Source organism: Bufo bufo, chromosome 8 (assembly GCF_905171765.1).
Source record: "Bufo bufo chromosome 8, aBufBuf1.1, whole genome shotgun sequence".
NCBI lineage: Eukaryota > Metazoa > Chordata > Amphibia > Anura > Bufonidae > Bufo > Bufo bufo.
The window spans coordinates 210,483,626-210,506,598 of record NC_053396.1 but is presented as its reverse complement, the minus strand read 5'-3'; the positions used below and the strand labels follow the sequence as shown (position 1 = coordinate 210,506,598).

Genomic DNA, 22,973 nt, shown 5'->3' with positions numbered 1-22,973 from the left:
TCATAATTGTATCCATGGATTGCACAGGGTAGATCTACACCCCGAGCTTTCACCCGAAACGCTCCAATTATAATCTGTCTGGAAAGATCAATAACAATCAGAAATGATCAATCAGGAGTCACTGGTGGAGCCTCGCGGATGCCTGTCACTCATCGCTCAAGATCGATATTTGCTCAGAAGTTTGTCTTCTACACACACTTGGAATTCCTATTTGGAAGATTTCTTTGTCTTGTGCGTTAAAGAGCAGAGCAGGTTAAAGGAGCTGTGCCACAAAAATGTTTTTAAAAAAATTAAAACATTTTCAAACCAGCACCTGGATCTGAATACTATTGTAATTAAAAATTTTGTATAGGCACTGAGTTATTCAATGAAATCTATCTGTATAGTGCCACCTGCTGGTTGTTCTTTTCCTTATTATTTGTCCACCGCACACGTTCAGTTTAAATCTTCAATTGCCACCAGCCATATGTCCTGTTAAAAGCCATTGGAAGCCATGGAACCAGCGATCGCCCTATTCATTGCTCCAATTGCTCTGCTAGATTTATTTCAGGCTGGCAGCTCAGGGGACGAGTCCCAACTCAGGGGTGTGTCATATCTGCTGTAGCTCTTGGCCTGTAACTGCTACAGCAGATATGACACACCCCTGAGTTGGGACTCGTCCCCTGAGCTGCCAGTCTGAAATAAATCTAGCAGAGCAATTGGAGCAATGAATAGGGCGATCGCTGGTTCCATGTGAGGCACAGGGCTGGTTCTAGCTTTGTAAAGAAAAGACTGTCATGTCCTATGTGATGTCTGATTTTCATTCTTTACATCAACCATGGCATAACCCCTTTAAGAACCTGCTGGAGCGTTTCCAGGGAATAATATAGTGGTGCAGGAAATTATGAAATTATATTAGGAGTAATGCACAGTACAAACAATTATCTAATGCAAGTGTTTCACAGCTCGATACTCAGAGAATGGGGGATGAACGATCGTTACTACGATCCTTCATCCTGCATTCAGTTTGCATATTGTCGGCACCACATCCCCTGCTAGGTGTTTGCATGTTTATATTGAACAATGTTCGGGAATGATCGTTTTCCATTCACAATTGTTGAACCTGGTAAAAATGATCCTTATCTCAGCTTGCTGAAACCTTATGTCACTGCTCTGCTGTGTATGTTGACTCAGCAGATAAGAACACACAATATTGAGTGAGCACCGATTATGTATTCCCTGTTTGTTTCATTTTCACTTGGTATGGCCCAAAATCTTTTTCACAATCTGTGTCACTGAGACAAAGCTTTGGCCTGTAGACCTTGGCCATTGAGGGTGCTGCCACCACTAGATTTAAGACCAGCGCAGACTCACCTTAGATCCTTGGACTCTCATTCAAAAGTGAAAAAGAGATTCCTGGACCGACATAATAAAATGGATAGACAGGGTGGGAAAATCTCTCTTCAAAGATGTAGAGGGGCTCATAAGTGTCCACATCATAAAATGAAACCTTCCCTCTCTCATAGTCTAGAAGTGTTCCAACTCTCTGTAGTCGTCTAGGTCCATGTATTCCTTGGCCATTCAGTAAACCAGGTCCACATGGCCTTGATGAGTGAGAACGTAGAATAATAGTCTCAGGAGGTGTAGAAAGTGCATAGTAACCTTCTGGTGTTCCTCTGATAGCCCATATCCCAGCTTCTGGACACTCTCGTTGCCCTCCTGTCCTCCTCACTGTTTCGATAGCCACCCCAATAGCCCAAAACCTTCCATTGTTCTCACTGATCTCTGTCTCCCAGTAGTGAGTGCCATGCTGGAATGAGGTTTGACCAAGTACACAGGGCTCCGTGTCAAACCTTGCATCGTTTTGGGGAACGTCTTGAGCATTTTCACTAGATGAGATGTGGCGACCATCCGGAGAGACCATGAGACCATGGTAAGCGGTGAGTGGATCAAACAAAATGGATTCTGCAAAGTTAGAAGAGTTACAAAATATTTCTCTTTAGAACAATTTGCAAATATGTTCTTATAGATATAATTTAGTTATGGGGCAACCTGAATGAACATAAGGCTGGCCATGCACATTAGATAAATGGTGGCCGAACCTTCTGATTCCGGCAGGAACCAGCTGACCATCTAAAGTGTATGGCAGTATCCTGACTCTTCCTCAATGGCAGATGATCTCACTGGAGATAAGCCATGGTCAGAGGTGTTAGACTGTGACCCCCATCAAGAACAGATGCACGCTCAACCAGGTCAATCGTGCATGTATACGGTGGGCTGCAACTGGATGTTCATGACCAGCCTAAGAAAATAAAAAGATATTATTTGCTTCCTCTTTCTAAGATGTCTCCTCTGTTCCATTGTCAAGGCACCTTTGGATCCAAATAACTATTCACAGTGCTTAAATTGTTCACCTTGATAAAGCTCTAATGTCCATGCATTAAAGCAGCTTATGTCTATAACAAATAGGGTGAGGGCCAAAGTTGGATGGCCATACTGAACTCATCTTATCTATAATCAGTTTAAAAAATGGTTTAGAAAAATGGACAATTCCTGTGGATGGACCGAGTTGTGACAATTCAGTTGTATTTTCTTGAAAAATAAATTTGTTGACATCCCTAGTTGAAGCAGATCGACAGGTAAAATGAATATCAGACTGGGGTAATTTAATCTCACCGAAGAAACAAATCTGATGAACCAACCTCCAACTATAAAGAACGTGAATACATCTACTGTTAACTGCAACCAAATTGTGGTCTACTCCAATGTACCTTACAAAATGGAGATGTCTTCTGCTGAACTTTTGAAGCCCATTATAGTTTTAGAGCCCTGGCTCACTGGTGGAAACGCTGTTGTGAAAGTAGCCTTAACTGGCCAACTGGAGAGTCAGTTTAAAAAATTTGGCCAAAATTCACACAATCAAGACATTCACTCGTACTTTTCCAACTTGCTGGATCACATTTTCGAGAGACAGAAGTCTGACATCAGCCACTGCAAACAATTGTGTTAAATTTTCCAAAGATGGTTGTTTATTTTGGACAACTTTTATCTTATGTGTATGGGTAGCTTTACATTCTGGTTGGGATAGTCCGACCCTATGTAAACCTGTCATTAGATAATAAGGACATTAACTATTTTTGATGGAGTAAAACCTATTCAGATAAAAAAAAAGTAACAAAAAATGTAGGAAAATTCCAAAAGCAGAGAATGTTCTCCTACCTTTCCTGGTGGATATTGTTCTCCATTCTAAGGATAAAACATGAAGACAAAAACGACTGTAAGAACATCATTCCAGAGTCTTCTACGTACATTGACTACATGACTAGTGGCTGAGTGCTGACATTTTACATTCACTTAGTGTTGGATCCTCGAAGTGTTGCATGATCAATATATTGACAAGGTCACATTGGAAGTAAACAGTTTGTGGGAATAATTAATGATAACGCTGCTGGCCAGGAGCTCGTAACGTCACCGAGGCAGAAGTCTGCCCTGGAGATTTCTAGACTGGTGGATTGATAAATGCCGAACATTATGTTGCAGCCCATAAGGTCTCGTTCACATCTCCGTCAAGCAGATATGGCTGCCTGATCCGGCACAATAGCTGGCTGTCGGCAGGACAAAAAAACTGTTGCATGCAACTGTTCTTGTCCAGCCGAAACCCGGCCAGATCACCGCCAGATCCGGCGGTGAACTGAAAAATCTGGCAATGCCAGGAGAGCCTGCTGATCTGCTTGACCGAGATGTGAACGAGGCATAAGCACTTTGGTTGCATATTAGTCTGCAAAACCAGTGGAGGACTGAAGAATGCACATTTGTCCCATTATTTAATGGTGTTCAGCCCCTTTAAAGGTATGAATACTTTTGCCGACATTATTTGTTGCTTCAGTGCCTCTAAAATAAACATTGAAGCATTTCTGCAAGTAGTTTTAAAAATCTCCTACCATTTTGTATACACAGCTCCTATGCAAACCTATTTATCTCCAAGGATACAGACTACAAAAGTTGTTGTGCTCCTCCACTTCCTTTCCCTCCTTTTACAGCTAATTTGCAGACAGTAGACATTGGAGGCTGGAGAGACTGGAGTAAGGCCTCCTTTACACTGGACGGGCATCGGCCAGATAATCGCTGACAATGATGATCTGTAGTGTATTATGTATGTGCGATCACTCGTTTGTCGGCAGCAGATCGTGCCGAATAAGCAGCACTCTGCTGCTGGCAAACAATGATTCTGTATGGGAACAAGCAATTGCATTACCGATCGCTCCCCCCATACTGTGGAGGAGATTGCTGCATGTAAATGCAGCAGCCTCCTTTGCTGACTAGCAGGTGATTGCCTAGAAGGAAAGCTTTGTTCCTAACAATCATCTGCAATATCAGACTACACGGGTTTGTAGTCTGTTACCATAGAGACACAATAATCTTCACAGGAGCTGTAGGCTGAAATTGGCTGAAGATTATTTGATGTCAAATGGTATCAGAAGTGTACACATCATTTACATCCCATTATTATTTTGTGATCCATTATCGGGGATGTGGCTATAACAACACAATCATATTTTTCATAGATCAGGGCTACTCACCAACTTCCCATCTCAGTCGCTCTGAAAATATAACACAAGAAACATATTTCAGATTATAATGTATAGGACAGCAAAAGGCTGCCATCAGGAATGTCAGGGCCTGATGCAGCCAAACCATGTGGGCCCCGCTCCCTTCTCACATTCACATTTTGCCATACTCATAAGATTGTCATTTATATCAACTTTTATTATTGGCTAAATGGGGGTAATTAGCTAAAGAAACAAATTTGCTGATTGGGATTTGAACCTGAGACCGCCTATACAGTAGACGGAAGACTTACAGAAGCCCATAAAAAGCTCTGCTGCAACCAATTACCTTAATTAGTGAAATGATGTCACCTGTGTGCAATCTAAGTGTCACATGATCTGTCATTACATATACACACCTTTTTTGAAAGGCCCCAGAGGCTGCAAAACCTAAGCAAGAGGCATCACTAACAAAACACTTCCATGAAGACCAAGGAGCTCTCCAAACAAGTAAGAGACAATGTTGTTTAGAAGTACAAGTCAGGGTTAGGTTATAAAAAAATATCCAAATCTTTGATGATCCCCAGGAGCACCATCAAATCTATCATAACCATAACAGCACACCTTCCAAAAGATGGCTGCCCACCAAAACTCACAGACCGGGCAAGGAGGGCATTAATCAGAGAGGCAGCAGAGAGACCTAAGGTAACCCTGGAGGAGCTGCAGAGTTCCACAGAAGAGACTGGAGGATCTGTACATAGGACGACAATAAGCCGTACGCTCCATAGAGTTGGGCTTTATGGCAGAGTGGTCAGAAGAAAGCCATTACTTTCAGCTAAAAACAAAAGGCACGTTGTGAGTTTGTGAAAAGGCCTGTGGGAGACTCCCAAAATGTATGGAGGAAGGGGCTCTGGTCTGGTGAGACTAAAATTGAACTTTTCGGCCATCAAAGAAAACGCTATGTCTTGCGCAAACCCAACACGTCACATTACCCAAAGAACGCCATCCCCACACAGTGAGACATGGTGGTGGAGGCATCATGCTGGGGGGATGGGACTGGGAAACTGATCAGAGTTGAGGGAAAGATGGATGGGGCTAAATATAGGGATAATCTTGAGCAGAACCTGTCCCACTCTGTGCGTGATCTGAGTGGTTTAAGGGGAAACCTGTAAATGTGTTGGAATGGCCGAGTCAGAGCCCAGATCTCAATCCAATAGAAAATCTGTGGTCAGACCTAAAGATTGCTGTTCACAAGCGCAAACCATCCAACCTTAAGGAGCTGGAGCAGTTTTGCAAGGAGGAATGGGCACAAATCCCAGTGGTAAGATGTGGCAACTGCTCATAGAGACTTATCCAAAGCCACTTGGAGCTGTGATTGCCGCAAAAGGCGGCTCTACAAAGTATTGACTTTAGGGGGGTGAATAGTTCTGCACATTGACTTTTTCTTTTATTTTGTTCTATTTGTTGTTTGCTTCACAATAAAAAAAAAAACATCTTCCTACTTGTCGGCATGTTCTGTAAATGAAATGATGCAAATCCTCAAACAATCCATGTTAATTCCAGGTTGTGAGGCCCCAAAATACAAAAAAAGTCAAGGGGGTGAATACTTTTGCAAGGCACTGTATTAATGTTTTTTTATCATGCATACTATTAAATAAATAGTATATTAGTAAAATGAAGCGATATTTTTATTTTATTTTGTTTACTAATCATAATAATGTGTTTAGCATATTGTACAGGTTATTATGACTACAGGGATACCAAACACTTTCCAGTGCTATTTAACAGCGTGTATGATACAAGAACATATTTGTTTAGTAACATTACCTTTGCAGAAGCATAACTTTTAAAGGCAAAAAGCTGGAAACGAAAAGTTCCAATTTCATAGTCATTAAGTAGGAATTGAACCCCTGGTCTTCCTGTAGTCCATAAAAGACCTATGCAGGAGAGGCTTGATTTTCAGCTATTAAGCGATATTACTATTACTTTAATTCTTTAGTGGTAAAAGTTACATGCAAGCATCATTTTAATAAAGAATATTGGAAGAAAATCCATTACAATAAATGTGTTTTTGCAACATACTTACTATTAAATATGACAAAACAGTATTTGGCAGGTCTGTAGCAATAATAACCTGTACAATATAGTGAACAAATTATTTATGATGATCAGTAAACAGTGCAAATAAAAATGGTGCACCTTTTTCCTTAATTTCAGTAATATATTTTATAGTTAATGTTGTGCCTGTGAAGAAAATGTATTAGCTTTTTAAGCACATAAAAATAGTCAACTTGCAAGCTGGAAGGTCTATAGCCTAGAGGTAGAGTTTCTGCCTGCCCTATAAAAAGTCTGGTGTTCAGATCCCTGTAAGGAACTATACATTTCATTGCTTTAGTAAATGTTTATGTGAGGGCCCTCCCCCAACCTAGAGCTTCATTAATATTCATTGAACTTAATTGAATAATAATCAGGCTGCCGATGTACCCCCATTACTGCCCTGATGGTTGCCCTGGAACAGCATGGAAACAAAGGGGAACAGAAAGCTTCCAACTAGTGTTGGGCGAGCATGCTCGGCCGAACACCATTTTCAGTCAAGCATCGCGATGCTCGGCACATCGCGGTGTTCGGCCGAACACCGCGCGATGCTCGAGTCTCCTCCCCGCTATACAGCCAATAAACGTGCAGGGAAGTAGTGCCACTCACTGTAATGTCGTAGCCATGTTGGTTACTGGCATTACAGTGAGTGGCTGGCCAGAACGCGTCATCCAGTGCTATAAAGCACCCGATGACACGTGGTCCGGCTCAGACTTAGTCAGGGCGAGCTGCAGCAGAAGGGACAGATAGTGTAGGGAGAGGAGTTGTGTTTTTTTTTAGGGAGTTTTGAGTGTTGAAAAGTGTTAGAAACTCAACAGTCCTTTTAAGAACTATCGTTTTATCTGGCTGCGAAATATATTAGCGCAACGTGCGCTAAATTGCATGCAATTGTTTGACTGCTGATAACAGCGACATTACCTGCCCTACATCTCCTGTATAACATTAGCCGCTAGTGACAGCAGCGACATTACCTGCGCTACATCTCCTGTATAACGTTTGCGCATCATAAATATCAGTGACATTGTTTAATTTTTTCGCCGCTGGTGACAGCGACATTACCTGCTCTACATCTCTTGTATAACGTTTGAGAATCCTAAATATCAGTGACAATCAGTTACATTTTTTCGCCGCTGGTGACAGCGACATTACCTGCGCTACATCTCATGTATAACGTTTACGCATCATAAATATCAGTGACATTCAGTATAATTTTTTCACCGCTGGTGACAGCGACATTGCATGCGTTATATCTTCTGTATAATGTTTGCGCATCATAAATATCTGTGACATTCAGTTTAATATATTTGCGCATACACTTACAAAACACGCGCTACTGTACGTGTGACATACTTGCAAGCATATATACCATTTAATATGCTCAAGGCGAGCAGTAAGGTACGGGGAAGTGGCCGTGCTGCTGATAGTGCACGCAGAGGCCGTGGCCCTGGGCGTGGTGAAACTGTGCCTGCTGCCAGAGCACAAGAAACACAATCATCCACGATACCTAGCTTCATGTCCCAGTTTGCAGGGCGGCGCAGGAATCCTCACCCTGATCCTCTTTCCTCCCACCATGGAGAGTCTTGGCAACCAAGTGATCCCACACTCGGATATTCCGAGGAGCTCTTTTCATCGCCATTCCTTGATGTGGCCCTCTCCCCAAGCCCACTTGAAGAGGGACATGAGAAGATCTTGTGCACTGATTCCCAAACTTTTGAGCATCTACAGTCAGAAAAAGATGGCGGTGGGGAACGGCAATTAGTGTTTCATGAGGTGGATGATGATGATGAGACACAGTTGTCAATAAGTGAGGTTCTTTTTAGGTCAACAAGTCAGAAGGAAGACCAGAGTGAGGAAGTGTAAGAGGAGGTGGTGATTGATGAAGTCACTGACCCAACCTGGGAAGGTGGCAAGCCGAGCGAGGACAGCAGTATAGAGGGGGAGGGATCTGCAGCACCGCAACAGGCTGGAAGAGGCAGTGGGGTGGCAAAAGGGAGAAGGCGGGCCACACCTAACAGGCTGCAACTGTTCCCTGGAGCTCCCCCTTGCGGCAATCTCCCCTGCCAATGGTAGGTGCTCCGCAGTCTGGCGCTTTTTTGAGGAAAGTGCTGATGATAAAAGAATTGTCATTTGCAACCTGTGCCGTACCAAAATGAGTAGAGGCGTGAACACTAGCAACCTTACCACCACCAGCATGATCCACCACATGGCATCAAAGCACCCTAACAGGTGGCCCGAATGCCTGGGTCCACAATCAGTGTCTGTGGGTCACACCACTGCCTCCTCTTCCCCTGTGTTACGTGCTGGCCAATCCCCTGTCCAAGACGCAGGCCCGGATGCCTCCCACCATGCACCTGGACCTTCGCAAGCACCATCAGCTAGCACATCCACTTCTGTGTCCCAGCGCAGCGTACAGATGTCCATACCCCAGGCCTTTAAACAAAAGCACAAATACCAAGCCACCCAGCCAAAGGCCATAGCACTAAATGCGCACCTTTCCAAATTGCTGGCCCTGGAAATGTTGCCAATTAGGCTTGTGGACACTGAGATTTTCCACATCCTGATGGCGGCGGCTGTCCCTTACTCAGTCCCCAGCCGCCACTATTTTTCCCGGTGTGCCGTCCCCGCCTTACACCAGCATGTGTCCCGTGCCCTGACCAACGCAGTTATTGGGAAGGTCCACTTAATGACTGACACATGGACAAGTGCTTTTGGCCAGGGACACTACATTTCCCTGACAGCACACTGGGTGAATGTTATGGAGGCCAGGAGCGAGTCGTACCCTGGGATCGGACAGGTGCTACCGACGCCAAGGATTGCTGGCCCTACTTCCACCAGGATTTCCGCCACCACCTACATTAGTGGCTGAAATCCCCCCCTTCTCCTCCTCCACCTCCTCCTCTGAATTCTCATCTTGCAGCACCAGTCAACCATCAGTTAGTAGCTGGAAGCAGTGTAGCACTGCAGCACTGCAGTGGGGAAGCGGCAGCAGGCCAAGCTGAAACTAATTTGCTTAGGTGACAAACAGCACACCGCCGCAGAGCTGTGGCAGGGTATAAGGGACCAGACTGAGCTGTGGCTCTCTCCACTTAACCTACAACCAGGCATGGTTGTGTCTGATAATGGCCGTAACTTGGTGGCGGCTTTGGAGATTGGCAAGCTCACACACATACCATGCCTAGCCCACATGTTAAACTTAGTGGTTCAGCGGTTTCTCAAAACCTACCCCAATTTGCCTGAGCTACTGGTGAAGGTGCGCCGCGTGTGTGCCCATTTCCGAAAGTCATCTATAGCTGCCGCCGGTCTGGCAACGCTGCAGCAGCGCTTGCAATTGCCAGCTCACCGACTGTTCCACGTTCCACATGTTGGCCAGGCTTTGTGAGCAGCAGAGGGCAGTAGTGGAATACCAGCTGCAATATGGTTGTCGCCTTTCTAGTCCGCTTCCGCTCTTCACAAGCGACGAGTGGGTATGGATGTCTGACCTCTGTGAGGTTTTTACGCAACTTTGAGGAATTAAACTAATTTTATTCAGCTTTCAGCGCTGCATTTATATGCGGTAAAATCTTTTGTGACGTATTTCGGTGGGAAAAATATTTTATTCAGCGTTCAGCGCTGTAGTAATATGTGGTAAAATCTTTATAGAAGTATGTCGGTCAAAAAACGAAATTAATTCAGTGGTCAGCGCTGCGGTTATATGCGGTAAAATCTTTATTGAAGTATTTCGGTCAAAAAACTAAATTTATTCTGCGGTCAGCGCTGCAGTTATATACGGTAAAATCTTTAGTGACGTATCTTGATGAACTTCGCGACTCTTCCGGGGTCAAAGCTATCTTGACGCTTTGTCTTGTCATTGTCTGTAGCTACTAGAGGCCTATTCATGCCAGGCAGGTTCCCCCAGAAGTATCTTGGTCAATCTACACTCGGTCATTGTGCCACTCAGTGGCCTACTCATGCTGCTGCCACCTCCAGACTCGGTCATTGTGCCACTCAGTGGCCTACTCATACTGCTGCCACCACCAGACTCTGTCATTGTGCCACTCGGTGGTCTCCTCATGCTGCTTCCATCTCACCACTATGTCATAGGTCCACTCTGTAGACTTCTCATGCTGTGCCCAACCTTCCCCACTTCATGACTGCTCCACTATTTTGGCTTTTGGCCTGCCTGACATCATCATTTATTTGACCCTTCTTCTGATCTGTCAGAATGAAGGAAAAATGAGACGCACAACAAAACACAGAAGACATGCAAATATTCCATTCAAGTGTCATCTCTGTTTTAGACCCACTCCTGTTTTTTTTGGGCATTAGCAATACTGATGGATTACTGACCAAATGCTGACTGAGTGAAGGCGGATGCTCAACAGACAGGATCCGTTTTTTTGTGGGTTATTGTTCTGATGGATCAGAGGAAGGGCAAATTAACCAGTGATGTCAACACAAACTTACTGCTGACACCCTCTCCACTCTGTCGGGGGCTCTACTTGTATAAGCGTTTAATAGAACAGGTTCTGTAGACATCTATGTGGAAACAGCTGACGACGGTGTAAAAGGAGTGCGCTTCTTCTTGGCGCTAACATCGACCTGTAAGGCAGAGTTCATACTTGAGTTATATGGTTAGTTTTGGCCCCGTGACAGCATAAATAAGTGAAGTGTGCAGTGATTCTAAGAGCGACGCCTGTCATCTGCACGTCATACTGACTCACAGTGTTATTTCACAACCACAGCAGACTCCCTATGCGTGTTACTGCAAGGCACAGTGTTCTACACCACTATAAAGGCTCTCTGCAGCCCGGAAATAGATGTTTTTTAACGCGATTCGCCACAAATAAATTCGGATCAAAGCTAATTTTTCCGAAAAAAATTGGCGAAGCGGCCTAATCGATTTTTTTTTAAATTGCTAGTTATGAGCATTGCTGCTTACATATTATCTAATAGGTAACCAAGTAACTGCAGGGATCCCTCTATAGAACCCTCATCTATTAACCAAAGCAGCTACAAAGAACGTTTCTTGCTGGAGGACTCATTAAAGAACCAGCCTATTGATTGGGCACTGTGTAATGCCTAATTTTACCAGCGGTGATGCTGTATGGGAAATGAACACTCGGTTCCACCATTGTCCAAACTGGAGAATTCCTTTAACCCGTAGAGGACCCACGCCGTACATGTACGGCGCTGATCCAAAAAAGTACGGGATGTCCAGCTCAATGCATAAAAGTAGAAAATATTTATTTCAGCGGTTTAAAATTTCCATAGCAGGACAAAAATGTTACGCGTTTCAGACCTCTTTTAGTTCGAGTCCTTCTTCATGTACAGCGCAGATGTCCATGACTTAAGGACCAGCGCCGTACATGTACGGCGAGGTGATCAGGCGGGTGCAGGAGCTGCGCCCGCCCGATCTATGGCAGGGGTCCAACAGTCACTGATAGCCAGACCCCTGCTGAATGCGCCGGCATCGGTGAAAACACAGATACTGGCGCATTAACCCTTGATGTGCCGCGGTCCGCGCTGACTGAGGCACACGCGCTGTCCATGCAGGGATCGGAGCTGCCACCGGGTCCCCGCGCTGCTGTGACAGGGACCCGATGGCATGGAATGCAGCCCGATGCCTTACTTAGGCATCGTGGCTGCCTTCCGGGAGAGCCTGTGGTAATACACTTACAGCCAATGCTTTACAATACAGAAGTATTGTAAAGCATTGTAAAGGGGATCAGACTCCCAAAAGTTGAAGTCCCAGAGTGGGACAAAAAGTGAAAAAAAAAGTAAAAAAAAAGTTTTACAAAAAAATGGAAAGTTTCAAGTAAAAAAAAAAGCGTCCTTTTCCCAAAATAAAGTAATTTTTTTTGTAAACAATAGGGAAAAAAAAAAGGTATCGCCACGTCCGTATTGACTGGCTCCATAAAAATATCACATGACCTAACCCCTCAGGTAAACACCTTTAAAAAAAAAACGGCGTAAAAAAAGGCATTTTTTATCACCTTACATCACAAAAAGTGTAATAGCAAGCGATCAAAAAGTCATATGCACCCCAAAATAGTGCCAAAAAAACCATCATCTCATCCATCTAAAATGATTCCCTACATAAGAAAATCGCCCAAAAACTAAAAAATACTATGGCTCTCAGACTATGGAGACACTAAAACATGTTTTTTTTTGTTTCAAACATGATATCATTGTCTAAAACTTACATAAATAAAAAAGTAGACATATTAGGTATCGACGTGTCCGTAAAAACCTGCTCTATAAAAATACCACATGAACTAATCCCTCAGGTGAACACCGTAAAAAAAATAATAACAACGGTGTCAAAAAAGCCATTTTTTGTCACCTTACATCACAAAAAATGTAATAGCAAGCGATCAAAAAGTCATATGCACCCTAAAATAGTACCAATCGAAACAAATTTGCCCCTTCACAAGACAGTCGCCCAAAAAATAAAAACTGAAACAAACAACCCAAAAAATTGTCATATTTGGTATTGTCGCGTCCGTAATAACCTGCTCTATAAAAATACCACATGATCCTGTCAGATGAACGTTGTAAATAACAAAAAATAAAAACTGTGCCAAAACAGCTATTTTTTGTTACCTTGCCTCACAAAAAGTGTAATATAGAGCAACCAAAAATCATATATGTACCCTAAAATAGTACCAACAAAACTGCCACCTTATCCCGTAGTTTACAAAATGGGGTCTTTTTTTGGAGTTTCTACTCTAGTGGTGCATCAGGGGGGCTTCAAATGGGACATGGCAGCTTAAAATTATCCCAGTAAAATCTGCTTTCCAAAAACCATATGGCATTCCTTTCCTTCTGCGCCCTGCCGTGTGCCCGTACAGCAGTTTATGACCACATATGGGGTGTTTCTGTAAACTACAGAATCAGGGCCATAAATATTGAGTTTTGTTTGGCTGTTAACCCTTGCTTTTTAACTGGAAAAAAATTATTAAAATGGAAAATCTGCCAAAAAAGTGAAATTCTGAAATTTCCTCTCCATTTTCCATTAAATCTTGTGGAACACCTAAAGGGTTAACAAAGTTTGTAAAATCAGTTTTGTATACCTTAAGGGGTGTAGTTTCTAAAATGGGGTCACTTTCTTGGAGTTTCTACTCTAGGGGTGCATCATGGGGGCTTCAAATGTGACATGGCAGCTTAAAATTATCCCAGTGAAATCTTCTTCCCAAAAACCATGTGGCGTTCCTTTCCTTCTGCGCCCTGCCGTGTGCCCGTACAGCAGTTTGCGACCACATATGGGGTGTTTCTGTAAACTACAGAATCAGGGCCATAAATATTGAGTGTTGTTTGGCTTTTAACCCTTGCTTTGTAACTGAAAAAAATGGATTAAAATGAAAAATCTGCCAAAAAAGTGAAATTCAGAAATTTCATCTCCATTTTCCATTAATTCTTGTGGAACATCTAAAGGGTTAACAACGTTTTTAAAATCAGTTTTGTATACCTTGAGGGGTGTAGTTTCTAAAATGGGCTAACTTTTTGGGAGTTTCTACTCTAGGGGTGTATCAGGGGGGCTTCAAATGGGACATGGCAGCTTAAAATTATCCCAATGAAATCTGCTTTCCAAAAACCATATGGCTTTCCTTTCGTTCTGCGCAATGCCGTGTGCCCGTACAGCAGTTTGCAACTTTTGTTAAATTTGGTATTTTTTTTATTTTTTTATTTTACCAGTGTCATGAAGTACAATATGTGACGAGCAAACAATCTCAGAATGGCCTGGATAAGTAAAAGCATTTAAAAGTTATCACCACATAAAGTGACACATGTCAGATTTGCAAAAAATGGCCTGGTCCTTAAAGTGAAATATGGCAGGATCCTGAAGGGGTTAACCAGTTGGATACCGCCAGTTGATTATTTATTAAGGTTTCTAAACAGCTTTGCTGTTTACTGATCTGTATACAAAGCGACCTCCACCTTCTCATTGAGGAGTCTGGCTTCAGATTTCATTCAGATCCAAGGAACCCACCAAACATGGCCATACCCTAATGATAACAGAAAATCTGCAGTCATGTGAGAACATACTGTTATACAAAGTAACTATCCAAATCATCATGCATAGGCTGTCCTGATTATGTCCTGCTGATGAGGGTGCAGGACTCGTTGCAAGACAGGGAACATGTGTGAGAAACAGCTCTCTTGTTTGAACACTGTTTGTGTGTGGATTAAGTTAAATGATCAGGACTGATAGTCTACTGTTTGGCCACAAGATGCCGCTGTTTCTTAAACACAGATAACAGACTGGAGATATTTGAATATTAAAAGGAGGTGGGGTTTGAGGACCTGCTAGAAATGAGGCAGCAGAGCCATCTTAGAAGCTAGCTGAGACTGAGGAGCTGTGTTTGAGCAGTGAATCTGGCATCCAGGTATGAGAGTGACCAGAGCTGCAGCTGAGTGAAGTTGATCGTTGTCCAAGACCCAGATCCTGTCAAGGGAAAGAAGGATTGTGTCCTGGAAGGCTGATAAGAGCTGAGGAACAAAGCTGCCTTCCCTGAGGGACCTCATATTTGCTGGAGAGACTGGTTATTTGGTTCAGAGTCATCAGTGGAAGAAGAGCAGACCCGGGTCGGTAAGATCGTGCACGCACATCATCACAGTGTTGGTGCCTAGAGACTGAGACCAGGCCTGAAGTTAGCTAGTTAGGGTCTCTGTTTTGTGCCAGGCCTAAAGTGTTGCTACTGTTACTACAAGGACTCCATTACTAAAAAGGGACATTGCACATTTGAGAGCTGATAAACACCCCCACGAACTCGATCCAGTTCAGCGTTTTTGCTCAGGAGTAATACTCAGGCACGTGCTACCAGACTAGTTATGGGAGGGGGGATACTATAGAGCACGGTAAGATTGTAAACTTTTGTGTTGCACCGCAGGCTAGCCCGTACTAAGCACCCAAACAATTGTTCGTGTTTGCTTCAGGGTAATAGGTACGGCGAGGCAGTTTTAGTTGTGCCTACCAGTAGGTAAATTACCGCACGATTTCCGCCGGCATCCATCAGAGAGCGCCGTTCTATGCAGCACAGGGGTCTCAGCCTTCGCGCTGGGTGTATGTAAATCTATTTTATGTTCTCAGCATTTGTGGTTGTGTTTATTATCACGTGTTAGTAAAATTCAGTTTGGCAAAAGCTGGTGTCAGAGTTGCTTTCCTCGTTCGTGACTTCGCTGTATCCTGGGGAGCCCACCCCGATACACGGCTTACACATGCAATGAGCCGCGCACCTGCACAGATCAGGATACCTGATTGGTATTGAAGAAGAGTATATATGAGAGCTGCGTAACCCTTCATCGAGCTACCAATAAGGTTCAGCCACTGGTGTGAGCGATGATTTTTCAGACTTCTAATTCTTACGTTCTCATTTCTCAGTAGGACACAGGTGAGCGGCCCGCGTCATGTACAAGTTCTGCAAAATGTTCAGATACTTGGAAACAGTTAGTGGTATGCAACAAGTGCTGCTGCTTCCTGCAGGTGCTCAGAAATAACCAGACAGTTACAGAGACAGGAGAAGAAAGAGAAGCAGCGACACCGGATCATCGTGTCTAACTCTTCTGGCCTTTCTTTATAAATTTACTATAGGATCAGGTTTAGAGAGCATCTTATCACAAGTCAGACCCCCTAATATTAGTCAGTAACAGTATAGGATATCATAGTACAGTTATACTTCAGTTTGCTGATTAATCCTAATGTCATGGTCTTACCTTCTTGCTGTTCTCCTTCGTTTGACATGTGCTGGCGGCCATCTTGGTTTCTGGGTTTCTTGTAGCCTTCCACCCTGCGGCTCCTCCTTCCCACTGGGAGGAGCTGGATGCCTAGCTCATATATATAGGAGGTCTGTGGCTTCAGTTCCTTGCTTGGTCCTCCTGTGTTCACATGCTTCTAAGACTGCTGCTGCTTCTGGTTCCTGATCCTGGTTTCGTCTGACTACCCTGCTGGTTCCTGATCCTGGCTTCGTCTGACTACCCTGCTGGTTCCTGATCCTGGCTTCGTCTGACTACCCTTCTGGTTCCTGATCTCTGGCCTCTCAAAGACTCTGCTTCGGTTTCACCATTCGTTTGGACTTTTGCTTTACAGCTTTATTTTCAATAAAGCCTTCTTATTTTCACTTATCTCTTGTCGTACGTCTGGTTCATGGTTCCGTGACATTAGGACCAAGCCATGAGTTCTGACGGTACAGGGCCATCCTCGCTACCCATGCTGGTTGCCAGACTTGATCAGCAGGATCACCTGTTGGGTCGGTTCGCTGTGGCGTTGCAAACCCTGCTTGAACGCACGGCTCATTTCGCTCCCGTTGCCGATGGGTCGGTTGTCGCTCCTACTGCCGCTCCGGTTGTTGCGCCAGAGTCTACCCCGACACCTGTTGTTGCGCCTGCGGTGTTCTGCCCCTCTTCCACAGCGCTTTGGGGTAGAGCCAACTCAGTGCCGAGGTTTCCTTAACCAGGTGGGCATTTATTTCGAGTTGCTGCCACATGCCTTTCCTACTGAGAGATCAAAGGTGGGCTTCTTGATCTCGCTGCTCTCGGACAAGGCCTTGGCCTGGGCCAGCCCTTTATGGGAGAACAACAATCCGTCGGTTGCCGAGTTTTCCGGTTTTGTTGCTTCTCTTCGGAAGGTATTCGATGTGCCGGCTCGTGCTGCCTCTGCTGCGAAGCTCCTTATGTCCATCAGACAGGGTTCACGATCCGTAGCTGAATACGCCATTGAGTTTCGTACCCTGGCAGCAGAGGTGGGCTGGAATAATGAGGCTCTGGTCGCTGCTTTCTCTCATGGTCTCTCGGATGCCTTGAAGGATGAGGTTGCAGCTAAGGACCTACCAGTGGAGCTCGAGTCTCTTATTTCTTTCCTGATTTTGATTGACACCAGACTCAGGGAGAGACCTTCCTTTAAGGAGAGCCTGCGGAGGTCTTCTAACAGATTGGCGCCTACGTTTGCTGTCCCACCCGTGCCTCCCTCTCCTCCCACGCCTCCTGGGGATGACTTGTCTGGGGGTGAACCCATGCAGCTGGGGTTTGCTCGCCTGTCCGAGGGGGAGAGGGTACTCCGGAGACGCGAGGGTCGATGCATGTACTGTGGTCTCGGTGGGCATTTTCGGTTGACATGTCCGAACCGTCCGGGAAACGCTCGTACCTGAGATCCTGTCGGGGGCAGATCTTGGGTGGAGTCTCCTCGTCCCCAGTTTCCCGTGTTGACAAACCACTGATCACTGTTGTCCTCTCCTGGGTCGGGGGCTCGGTGACGACCCAGGCGTTGGTGGACTCTGGTGCTGGTGGTTTGTTCATTGATAGTGTGTTCGCTGCCGCCAATTCCATTCCTCTGCAGGCTCGAGGTTCCCCACTGGCTCTTGAGGCGATAGACGGCAGACCCCTTCTGTCGTCACACGTGACTCATGAGACCCTTCCAGTGGGGATAGCCATTGGTGCCGTTCACAGAGAGTCGGTCTGTCTCCAGGTTATTTCGTCTCCACACTACTCGGTGGTCTTGGGGTACCCCTGGCTCCAGAAGCATAATCCGACTTTCGATTGGAGATCGGCCGAGATCCTCTCGTGGTCACCGCAGTGTGGGGCTAGTTGCATCCATGGGTCTGTCAAGTTGCTGTGTACTTCCTCGGACTCTCTGTTGCCTCCTGAATACGAGGAGTACCGGGATGTATTCGATAAGGTGCGCGCGGTTGCCCTACCTCCGCACCGCCCATACGATTGTGCCATAGAGTTACAACCTGGTGCCGTTCCTCCTCGTGGCAAAGTCTATCCACTGTCGGTAGCGGAGAATGAGGCCATGGAGGAGTACGTGAGGGAGGCGCTTTCACGCGGACACATTCGCAAATCCTCGTCCCCGGCAGGGGCTGGATTTTTCTTTGTGAAAAAGAAGGGCGGTGAGTTGAGGCCTTGCATCGATTACAGGGGTCTCAATCGCATCACGATCAAGAACGCTTACCCGATACCCTTGATTTCCGAGCTGTTCGATCGCCTTAAAGGGGCCACGGTCTTTACCAAACTCGACCTGAGGGCGGCATATAACCTGGTAAGGATCAAGGCGGGCGATGAGTGGAAGACCGCGTTTAACACCAGGACCGGTCATTATGAATCCTTGGTTATGCCCTTTGGGTTGTGCAATGCGCCCGCAGTCTTTCAGGAATTCATCAACGATGTTTTCCGTGACCTGTTGCAGCAGTGTGTGGTGGTCTATTTGGATGACATCTTGGTATATTCTGAATCCATGGAGGCCCACATTCTGGATGTCAGACGAGTGTTGCAACGGTTACGAGAGAACAAGCTGTTCGGTAAGCTTGAGAAATGCGAATTTCACCGATCCCAGGTAACCTTCTTAGGTTACATCATTTCCGCTGAGGGGTTCTCCATGGATCCTGAGAAGGTTTCGGCTGTCTTACAGTGGCCCCAGCCCAGTGGTCTTCGTTCCCTGCAGCGCTTTTTGGGCTTCGCCAATTATTATCGGAAGTTCATCAGGGACTTTTCCATGCTGGCCAAGCCTCTCACGGATCTGACCAGGAGGGGCAGTAATTCCCAGGTCTGGCCGCTCGAGGCCATCCGAGCTTTTGAGGCCCTAAAGTCCGCTTTTGTGTCGGCTCCGATTCTGTCGCATCCCAACCCTGGGTTGCCCTTTGTCCTCGAGGTGGACGCGTCTGAGACGGGAGTAGGCGCCCTTCTGTCTCAGCGTAGAACACCAGAGGGTCCTCTGCTTCCTTGTGGGTTTTACTCCCGGAAACTGTCTTCCGCGGAGTGCAACTATCAGATTGGTGACAGGGAGTTATTGGCCATCGTGCAGGCCCTTAAAGAATGGAGGCACTTGCTCGAGGGTTCGTTGGTTCCGGTTCTCATCCTGACGGACCATAAGAATCTGACCTACCTTTCTGAGGCCAAGAGATTGACACCACGTCAGGCCAGATGGGCTCTGTTCTTGTCACGTTTTAATTACGTGGTCTCCTACCTACCCGGTTCCAAGAACATCAAGGCGGATGCCCTATCACGGCAGTACTCCGAGCTGTCCAGGGAGGAGTCGATTCCGACTTCGGTCATACCTCCGAATCAGATCCTGGCCGCCATTCGCACCAGCCTGACCTCTCCCCTGGGTGAGCAGATTTTGGCGGCTCAATCTGGTGCTCCCTCTAGGAGACCCAACGGCAGATGTTTTGTGCCTGAGGAGTTGCGCACTCGGTTGTTGCGAACCTACCATAACTCCAAGACCGCGGGGCATCCTGGAAAGAATCAGCTGTCCTGGGCTGTTTCACGTCTGTTCTGGTGGCCTTCCCTACGTTCCGACATCGCCGCATATGTAGCGGCATGCTCCGTTTGTGCCCAGAGTAAGTCCCCTCGGCACCTTCCGTTGGGCCTTCTGCAACCCATAGCCACCGGGGAGCGCCCATGGTCACACCTGGGGATGGATTTAATTGTGGACCTCCCTGCATCCCGAGGCCATACGGTCATTCTCATGATTGTGGATCGGTTTTCCAAAATGTGCCACTGTGTTCCTCTCAAGAAGTTACCCTCTGCACAAGAGTTGGCCACGATTTTTGCCAGGGAGGTCTTCCGGTTGCACGGTTTGCCCAAGGAGGTTGTGTCGGATCGGGGGAGTCAGTTTGTGTCCAGGTTCTGGCGCGCCTTTTGCTCCCAGTTGGGGATTCATCTCTCCTTCTCCTCGGCCTACCACCCTCAGTCCAATGGGGCCGCAGAACGATCCAATCAGGCCTTGGAGCAATTCCTTCGTTGCTATGTCTCCGATCACCAAGACAATTGGGTTGACCTTCTGCCTTGGGCTGAGTTTGCCAGGAACACGGCGGTGAACTCTTCCTCTGGGACGTCTCCCTTCATGGCCAATTATGGGTTCCAACCTGCTGTGTTACCGGAGGTATTCTCTCCCCAGGATATTCCGGCGGTGGAGGATCACCTTTCCGTCCTACGTGCTTCTTGGGTACAGATCCAGAAGTCCCTTGAGGCCTCTGCGCAGCGCCAGAGACTCCAGGCTGATCGCAGACGAGCGCCTGCTCCTTCCTACCAGGTCGGAGACCGTGTATGGTTGTCCACCCGCAACCTCAACCTTCGAGTGCCCACTCCCAAGCTGGCGCCTCGCTTTGTTGGTCCCTTCCGAGTGCTTCGCAGGGTAAACCCGGTAGCCTATGCCCTTGCGCTTCCTCCTGGCATGCGGATCTCTAACGTGTTTCATGTCTCCCTGTTGAAGCCACTGGTGTGTAATCGTTTCACTTCCTCGGTTCCTCGGCCTCGTCCGGTCCGAGTGGGCAATCATGAGGAGTATGAGGTGAGCAATATCCTGGACTCACGCCTGGTCCGCGGTCGGGTGCAGTTTTTGGTCCATTGGCGTGGTTATGGTCCAGAGGAGCGTTCCTGGGTTCCCTCCGCTGATGTCCATGCTCCTGCCTTGCTCCGAGCCTTCCACGCACGCTTCCCTCAGAAACCGTTTTTTGCTCCGCGGAGGAGGGGCCCTTGAGGGGGAGGTACTGTCATGGTCTTACCTTCTTGCTGTTCTCCTTCGTTTGACATGTGCTGGCGGCCATCTTGGTTTCTGGGTTTCTTGTAGCCTTCCACCCTGCGGCTCCTCCTTCCCACTGGGAGGAGCTGGATGCCTAGCTCATATATATAGGAGGTCTGTGGCTTCAGTTCCTTGCTTGGTCCTCCTGTGTTCACATGCTTCTAAGACTGCTGCTGCTTCTGGTTCCTGATCCTGGTTTCGTCTGACTACCCTGCTGGTTCCTGATCCTGGCTTCGTCTGACTACCCTGCTGGTTCCTGATCCTGGCTTCGTCTGACTACCCTTCTGGTTCCTGATCTCTGGCCTCTCAAAGACTCTGCTTCGGTTTCACCATTCGTTTGGACTTTTGCTTTACAGCTTTATTTTCAATAAAGCCTTCTTATTTTCACTTATCTCTTGTCGTACGTCTGGTTCATGGTTCCGTGACACCTAATCATTGTAACATTAATTATCCTGTACTGATGTTGACTCCAGAGCTGCACTCACTATTCTACTGGTGCAGTCACTGTGCACCTACACTACATTACTTATCATGTACTGATCCTGAGTACATCCTGTATTATACTTCAGAGCTGCACTCACTATTCTTCGGGTGCAGTCACTGTGTACATACATTACATTACTTATCCTGTACTGATCCTGAGTTACATCCCGTATTATACTCCAGAGCAGCACTCACTATTCTGCTGGTGGAGTGACTGTGTACATACTTTACTTATCCTGTACTTATCCTGAGTTACATGCTGTATTATACTCCAGAGCAGCACTCACTATTCTGCTGGTGGAGTCACTGTGTACATACATTACATTACTTATCCTGTACTGATCCTGAGTTACATCCTGTATTATGTTCCAGAGCTGCACTCACAATTCAGCTGGTGCAGTCACTGTGTACATACATTACATTACTTATCCTGTACTGATCCTGAGTTATATCCTGTATTATACTCCAGAGCTGCAATCACTATTCTGCTGGTGCAGTCACTGTGTACATACATTACATTACTTATCCTGTACTGATCCTGAGTTACATCCTGTATTATACTCCAGAGCTGCACTCACTATTCTGCTGGTGCAGTCACTGTGTACATACATTACTTATCCTGTACTGATCCTGAGTTACATCCTGTATTATACTCAAGAGCTGCACTCACTATACTGATAGTGGAGTCACTGTGCACATACATTACATTATTTATCTTGTACTGATCCTGAGTTATATCCTGTATTATACTCCAGAGCTGCAATCACTATTCTGCTGGTGCAGTCACTGTGTACATACATTACATTACTTATCGTGTACTGATCCTGAGTTATATCCAGTATTATACTCCAGAGCTTCACTCACTATTCTGCTGGTGGAATGACTGTGTACATACGTTACTTATCCTGTACTGATCCTGAGTTATATCCTGTATTATACTCAAGAGCTGCACTCACTATTCTGCTGGTGCAGTCACTGTGTACATACATTACATTACTTATCCTATACTGATCGTTAGTTACATCCTGTATTATACTCCAGAGCTGCACTCACTATTCTGCTGGTGCAGTCACTGTGTACATACATTACATTACTTATCCTATACTGATCGTTAGTTACATCCTGTATTATACTCCAGAGCTGCACTCACTATTCTGCTGGTGCAGTCACTGTGTACATACATTACATTACTTATCCTATACTGATCGTTAGTTACATCCTGTATTTTACTCCAGAGCTGCACTCACTATTCTGCTGGTGCAGTTACGGTGTACATACATTACATTACTTATCCTATACTGATCGTTAGTTACATCCTGTATTATACTCCAGAGCTGCGCTCACGATTCTGCTGGGGGAGTTACTGGGGGTTATTT

General features: G+C 45.9%; 1 protein-coding gene across 1 annotated transcript in view; it reads right to left on the bottom strand.

The window, feature by feature from the left end:
• Positions 1 to 397: 397 nt before the first annotated feature.
• Positions 398 to 22,973, bottom strand: part of LOC120977907 (butyrophilin subfamily 1 member A1-like) — a 32,635-nt gene continuing 10,059 nt past the window's right edge. The window contains exons 6-9 of the mRNA XM_040406066.1: positions 4,560 to 4,580; positions 3,199 to 3,225; positions 1,255 to 1,944; positions 398 to 1,223 (exon numbers count right to left, since the gene is read on the bottom strand). Of these exons, the coding sequence (XP_040262000.1) occupies positions 1,355 to 1,944; positions 3,199 to 3,225; positions 4,560 to 4,580 (638 nt within the window). The 3' untranslated portion in view covers positions 398 to 1,223; positions 1,255 to 1,354. The remainder of the gene's footprint in view (positions 1,224 to 1,254; positions 1,945 to 3,198; positions 3,226 to 4,559; positions 4,581 to 22,973) is intronic.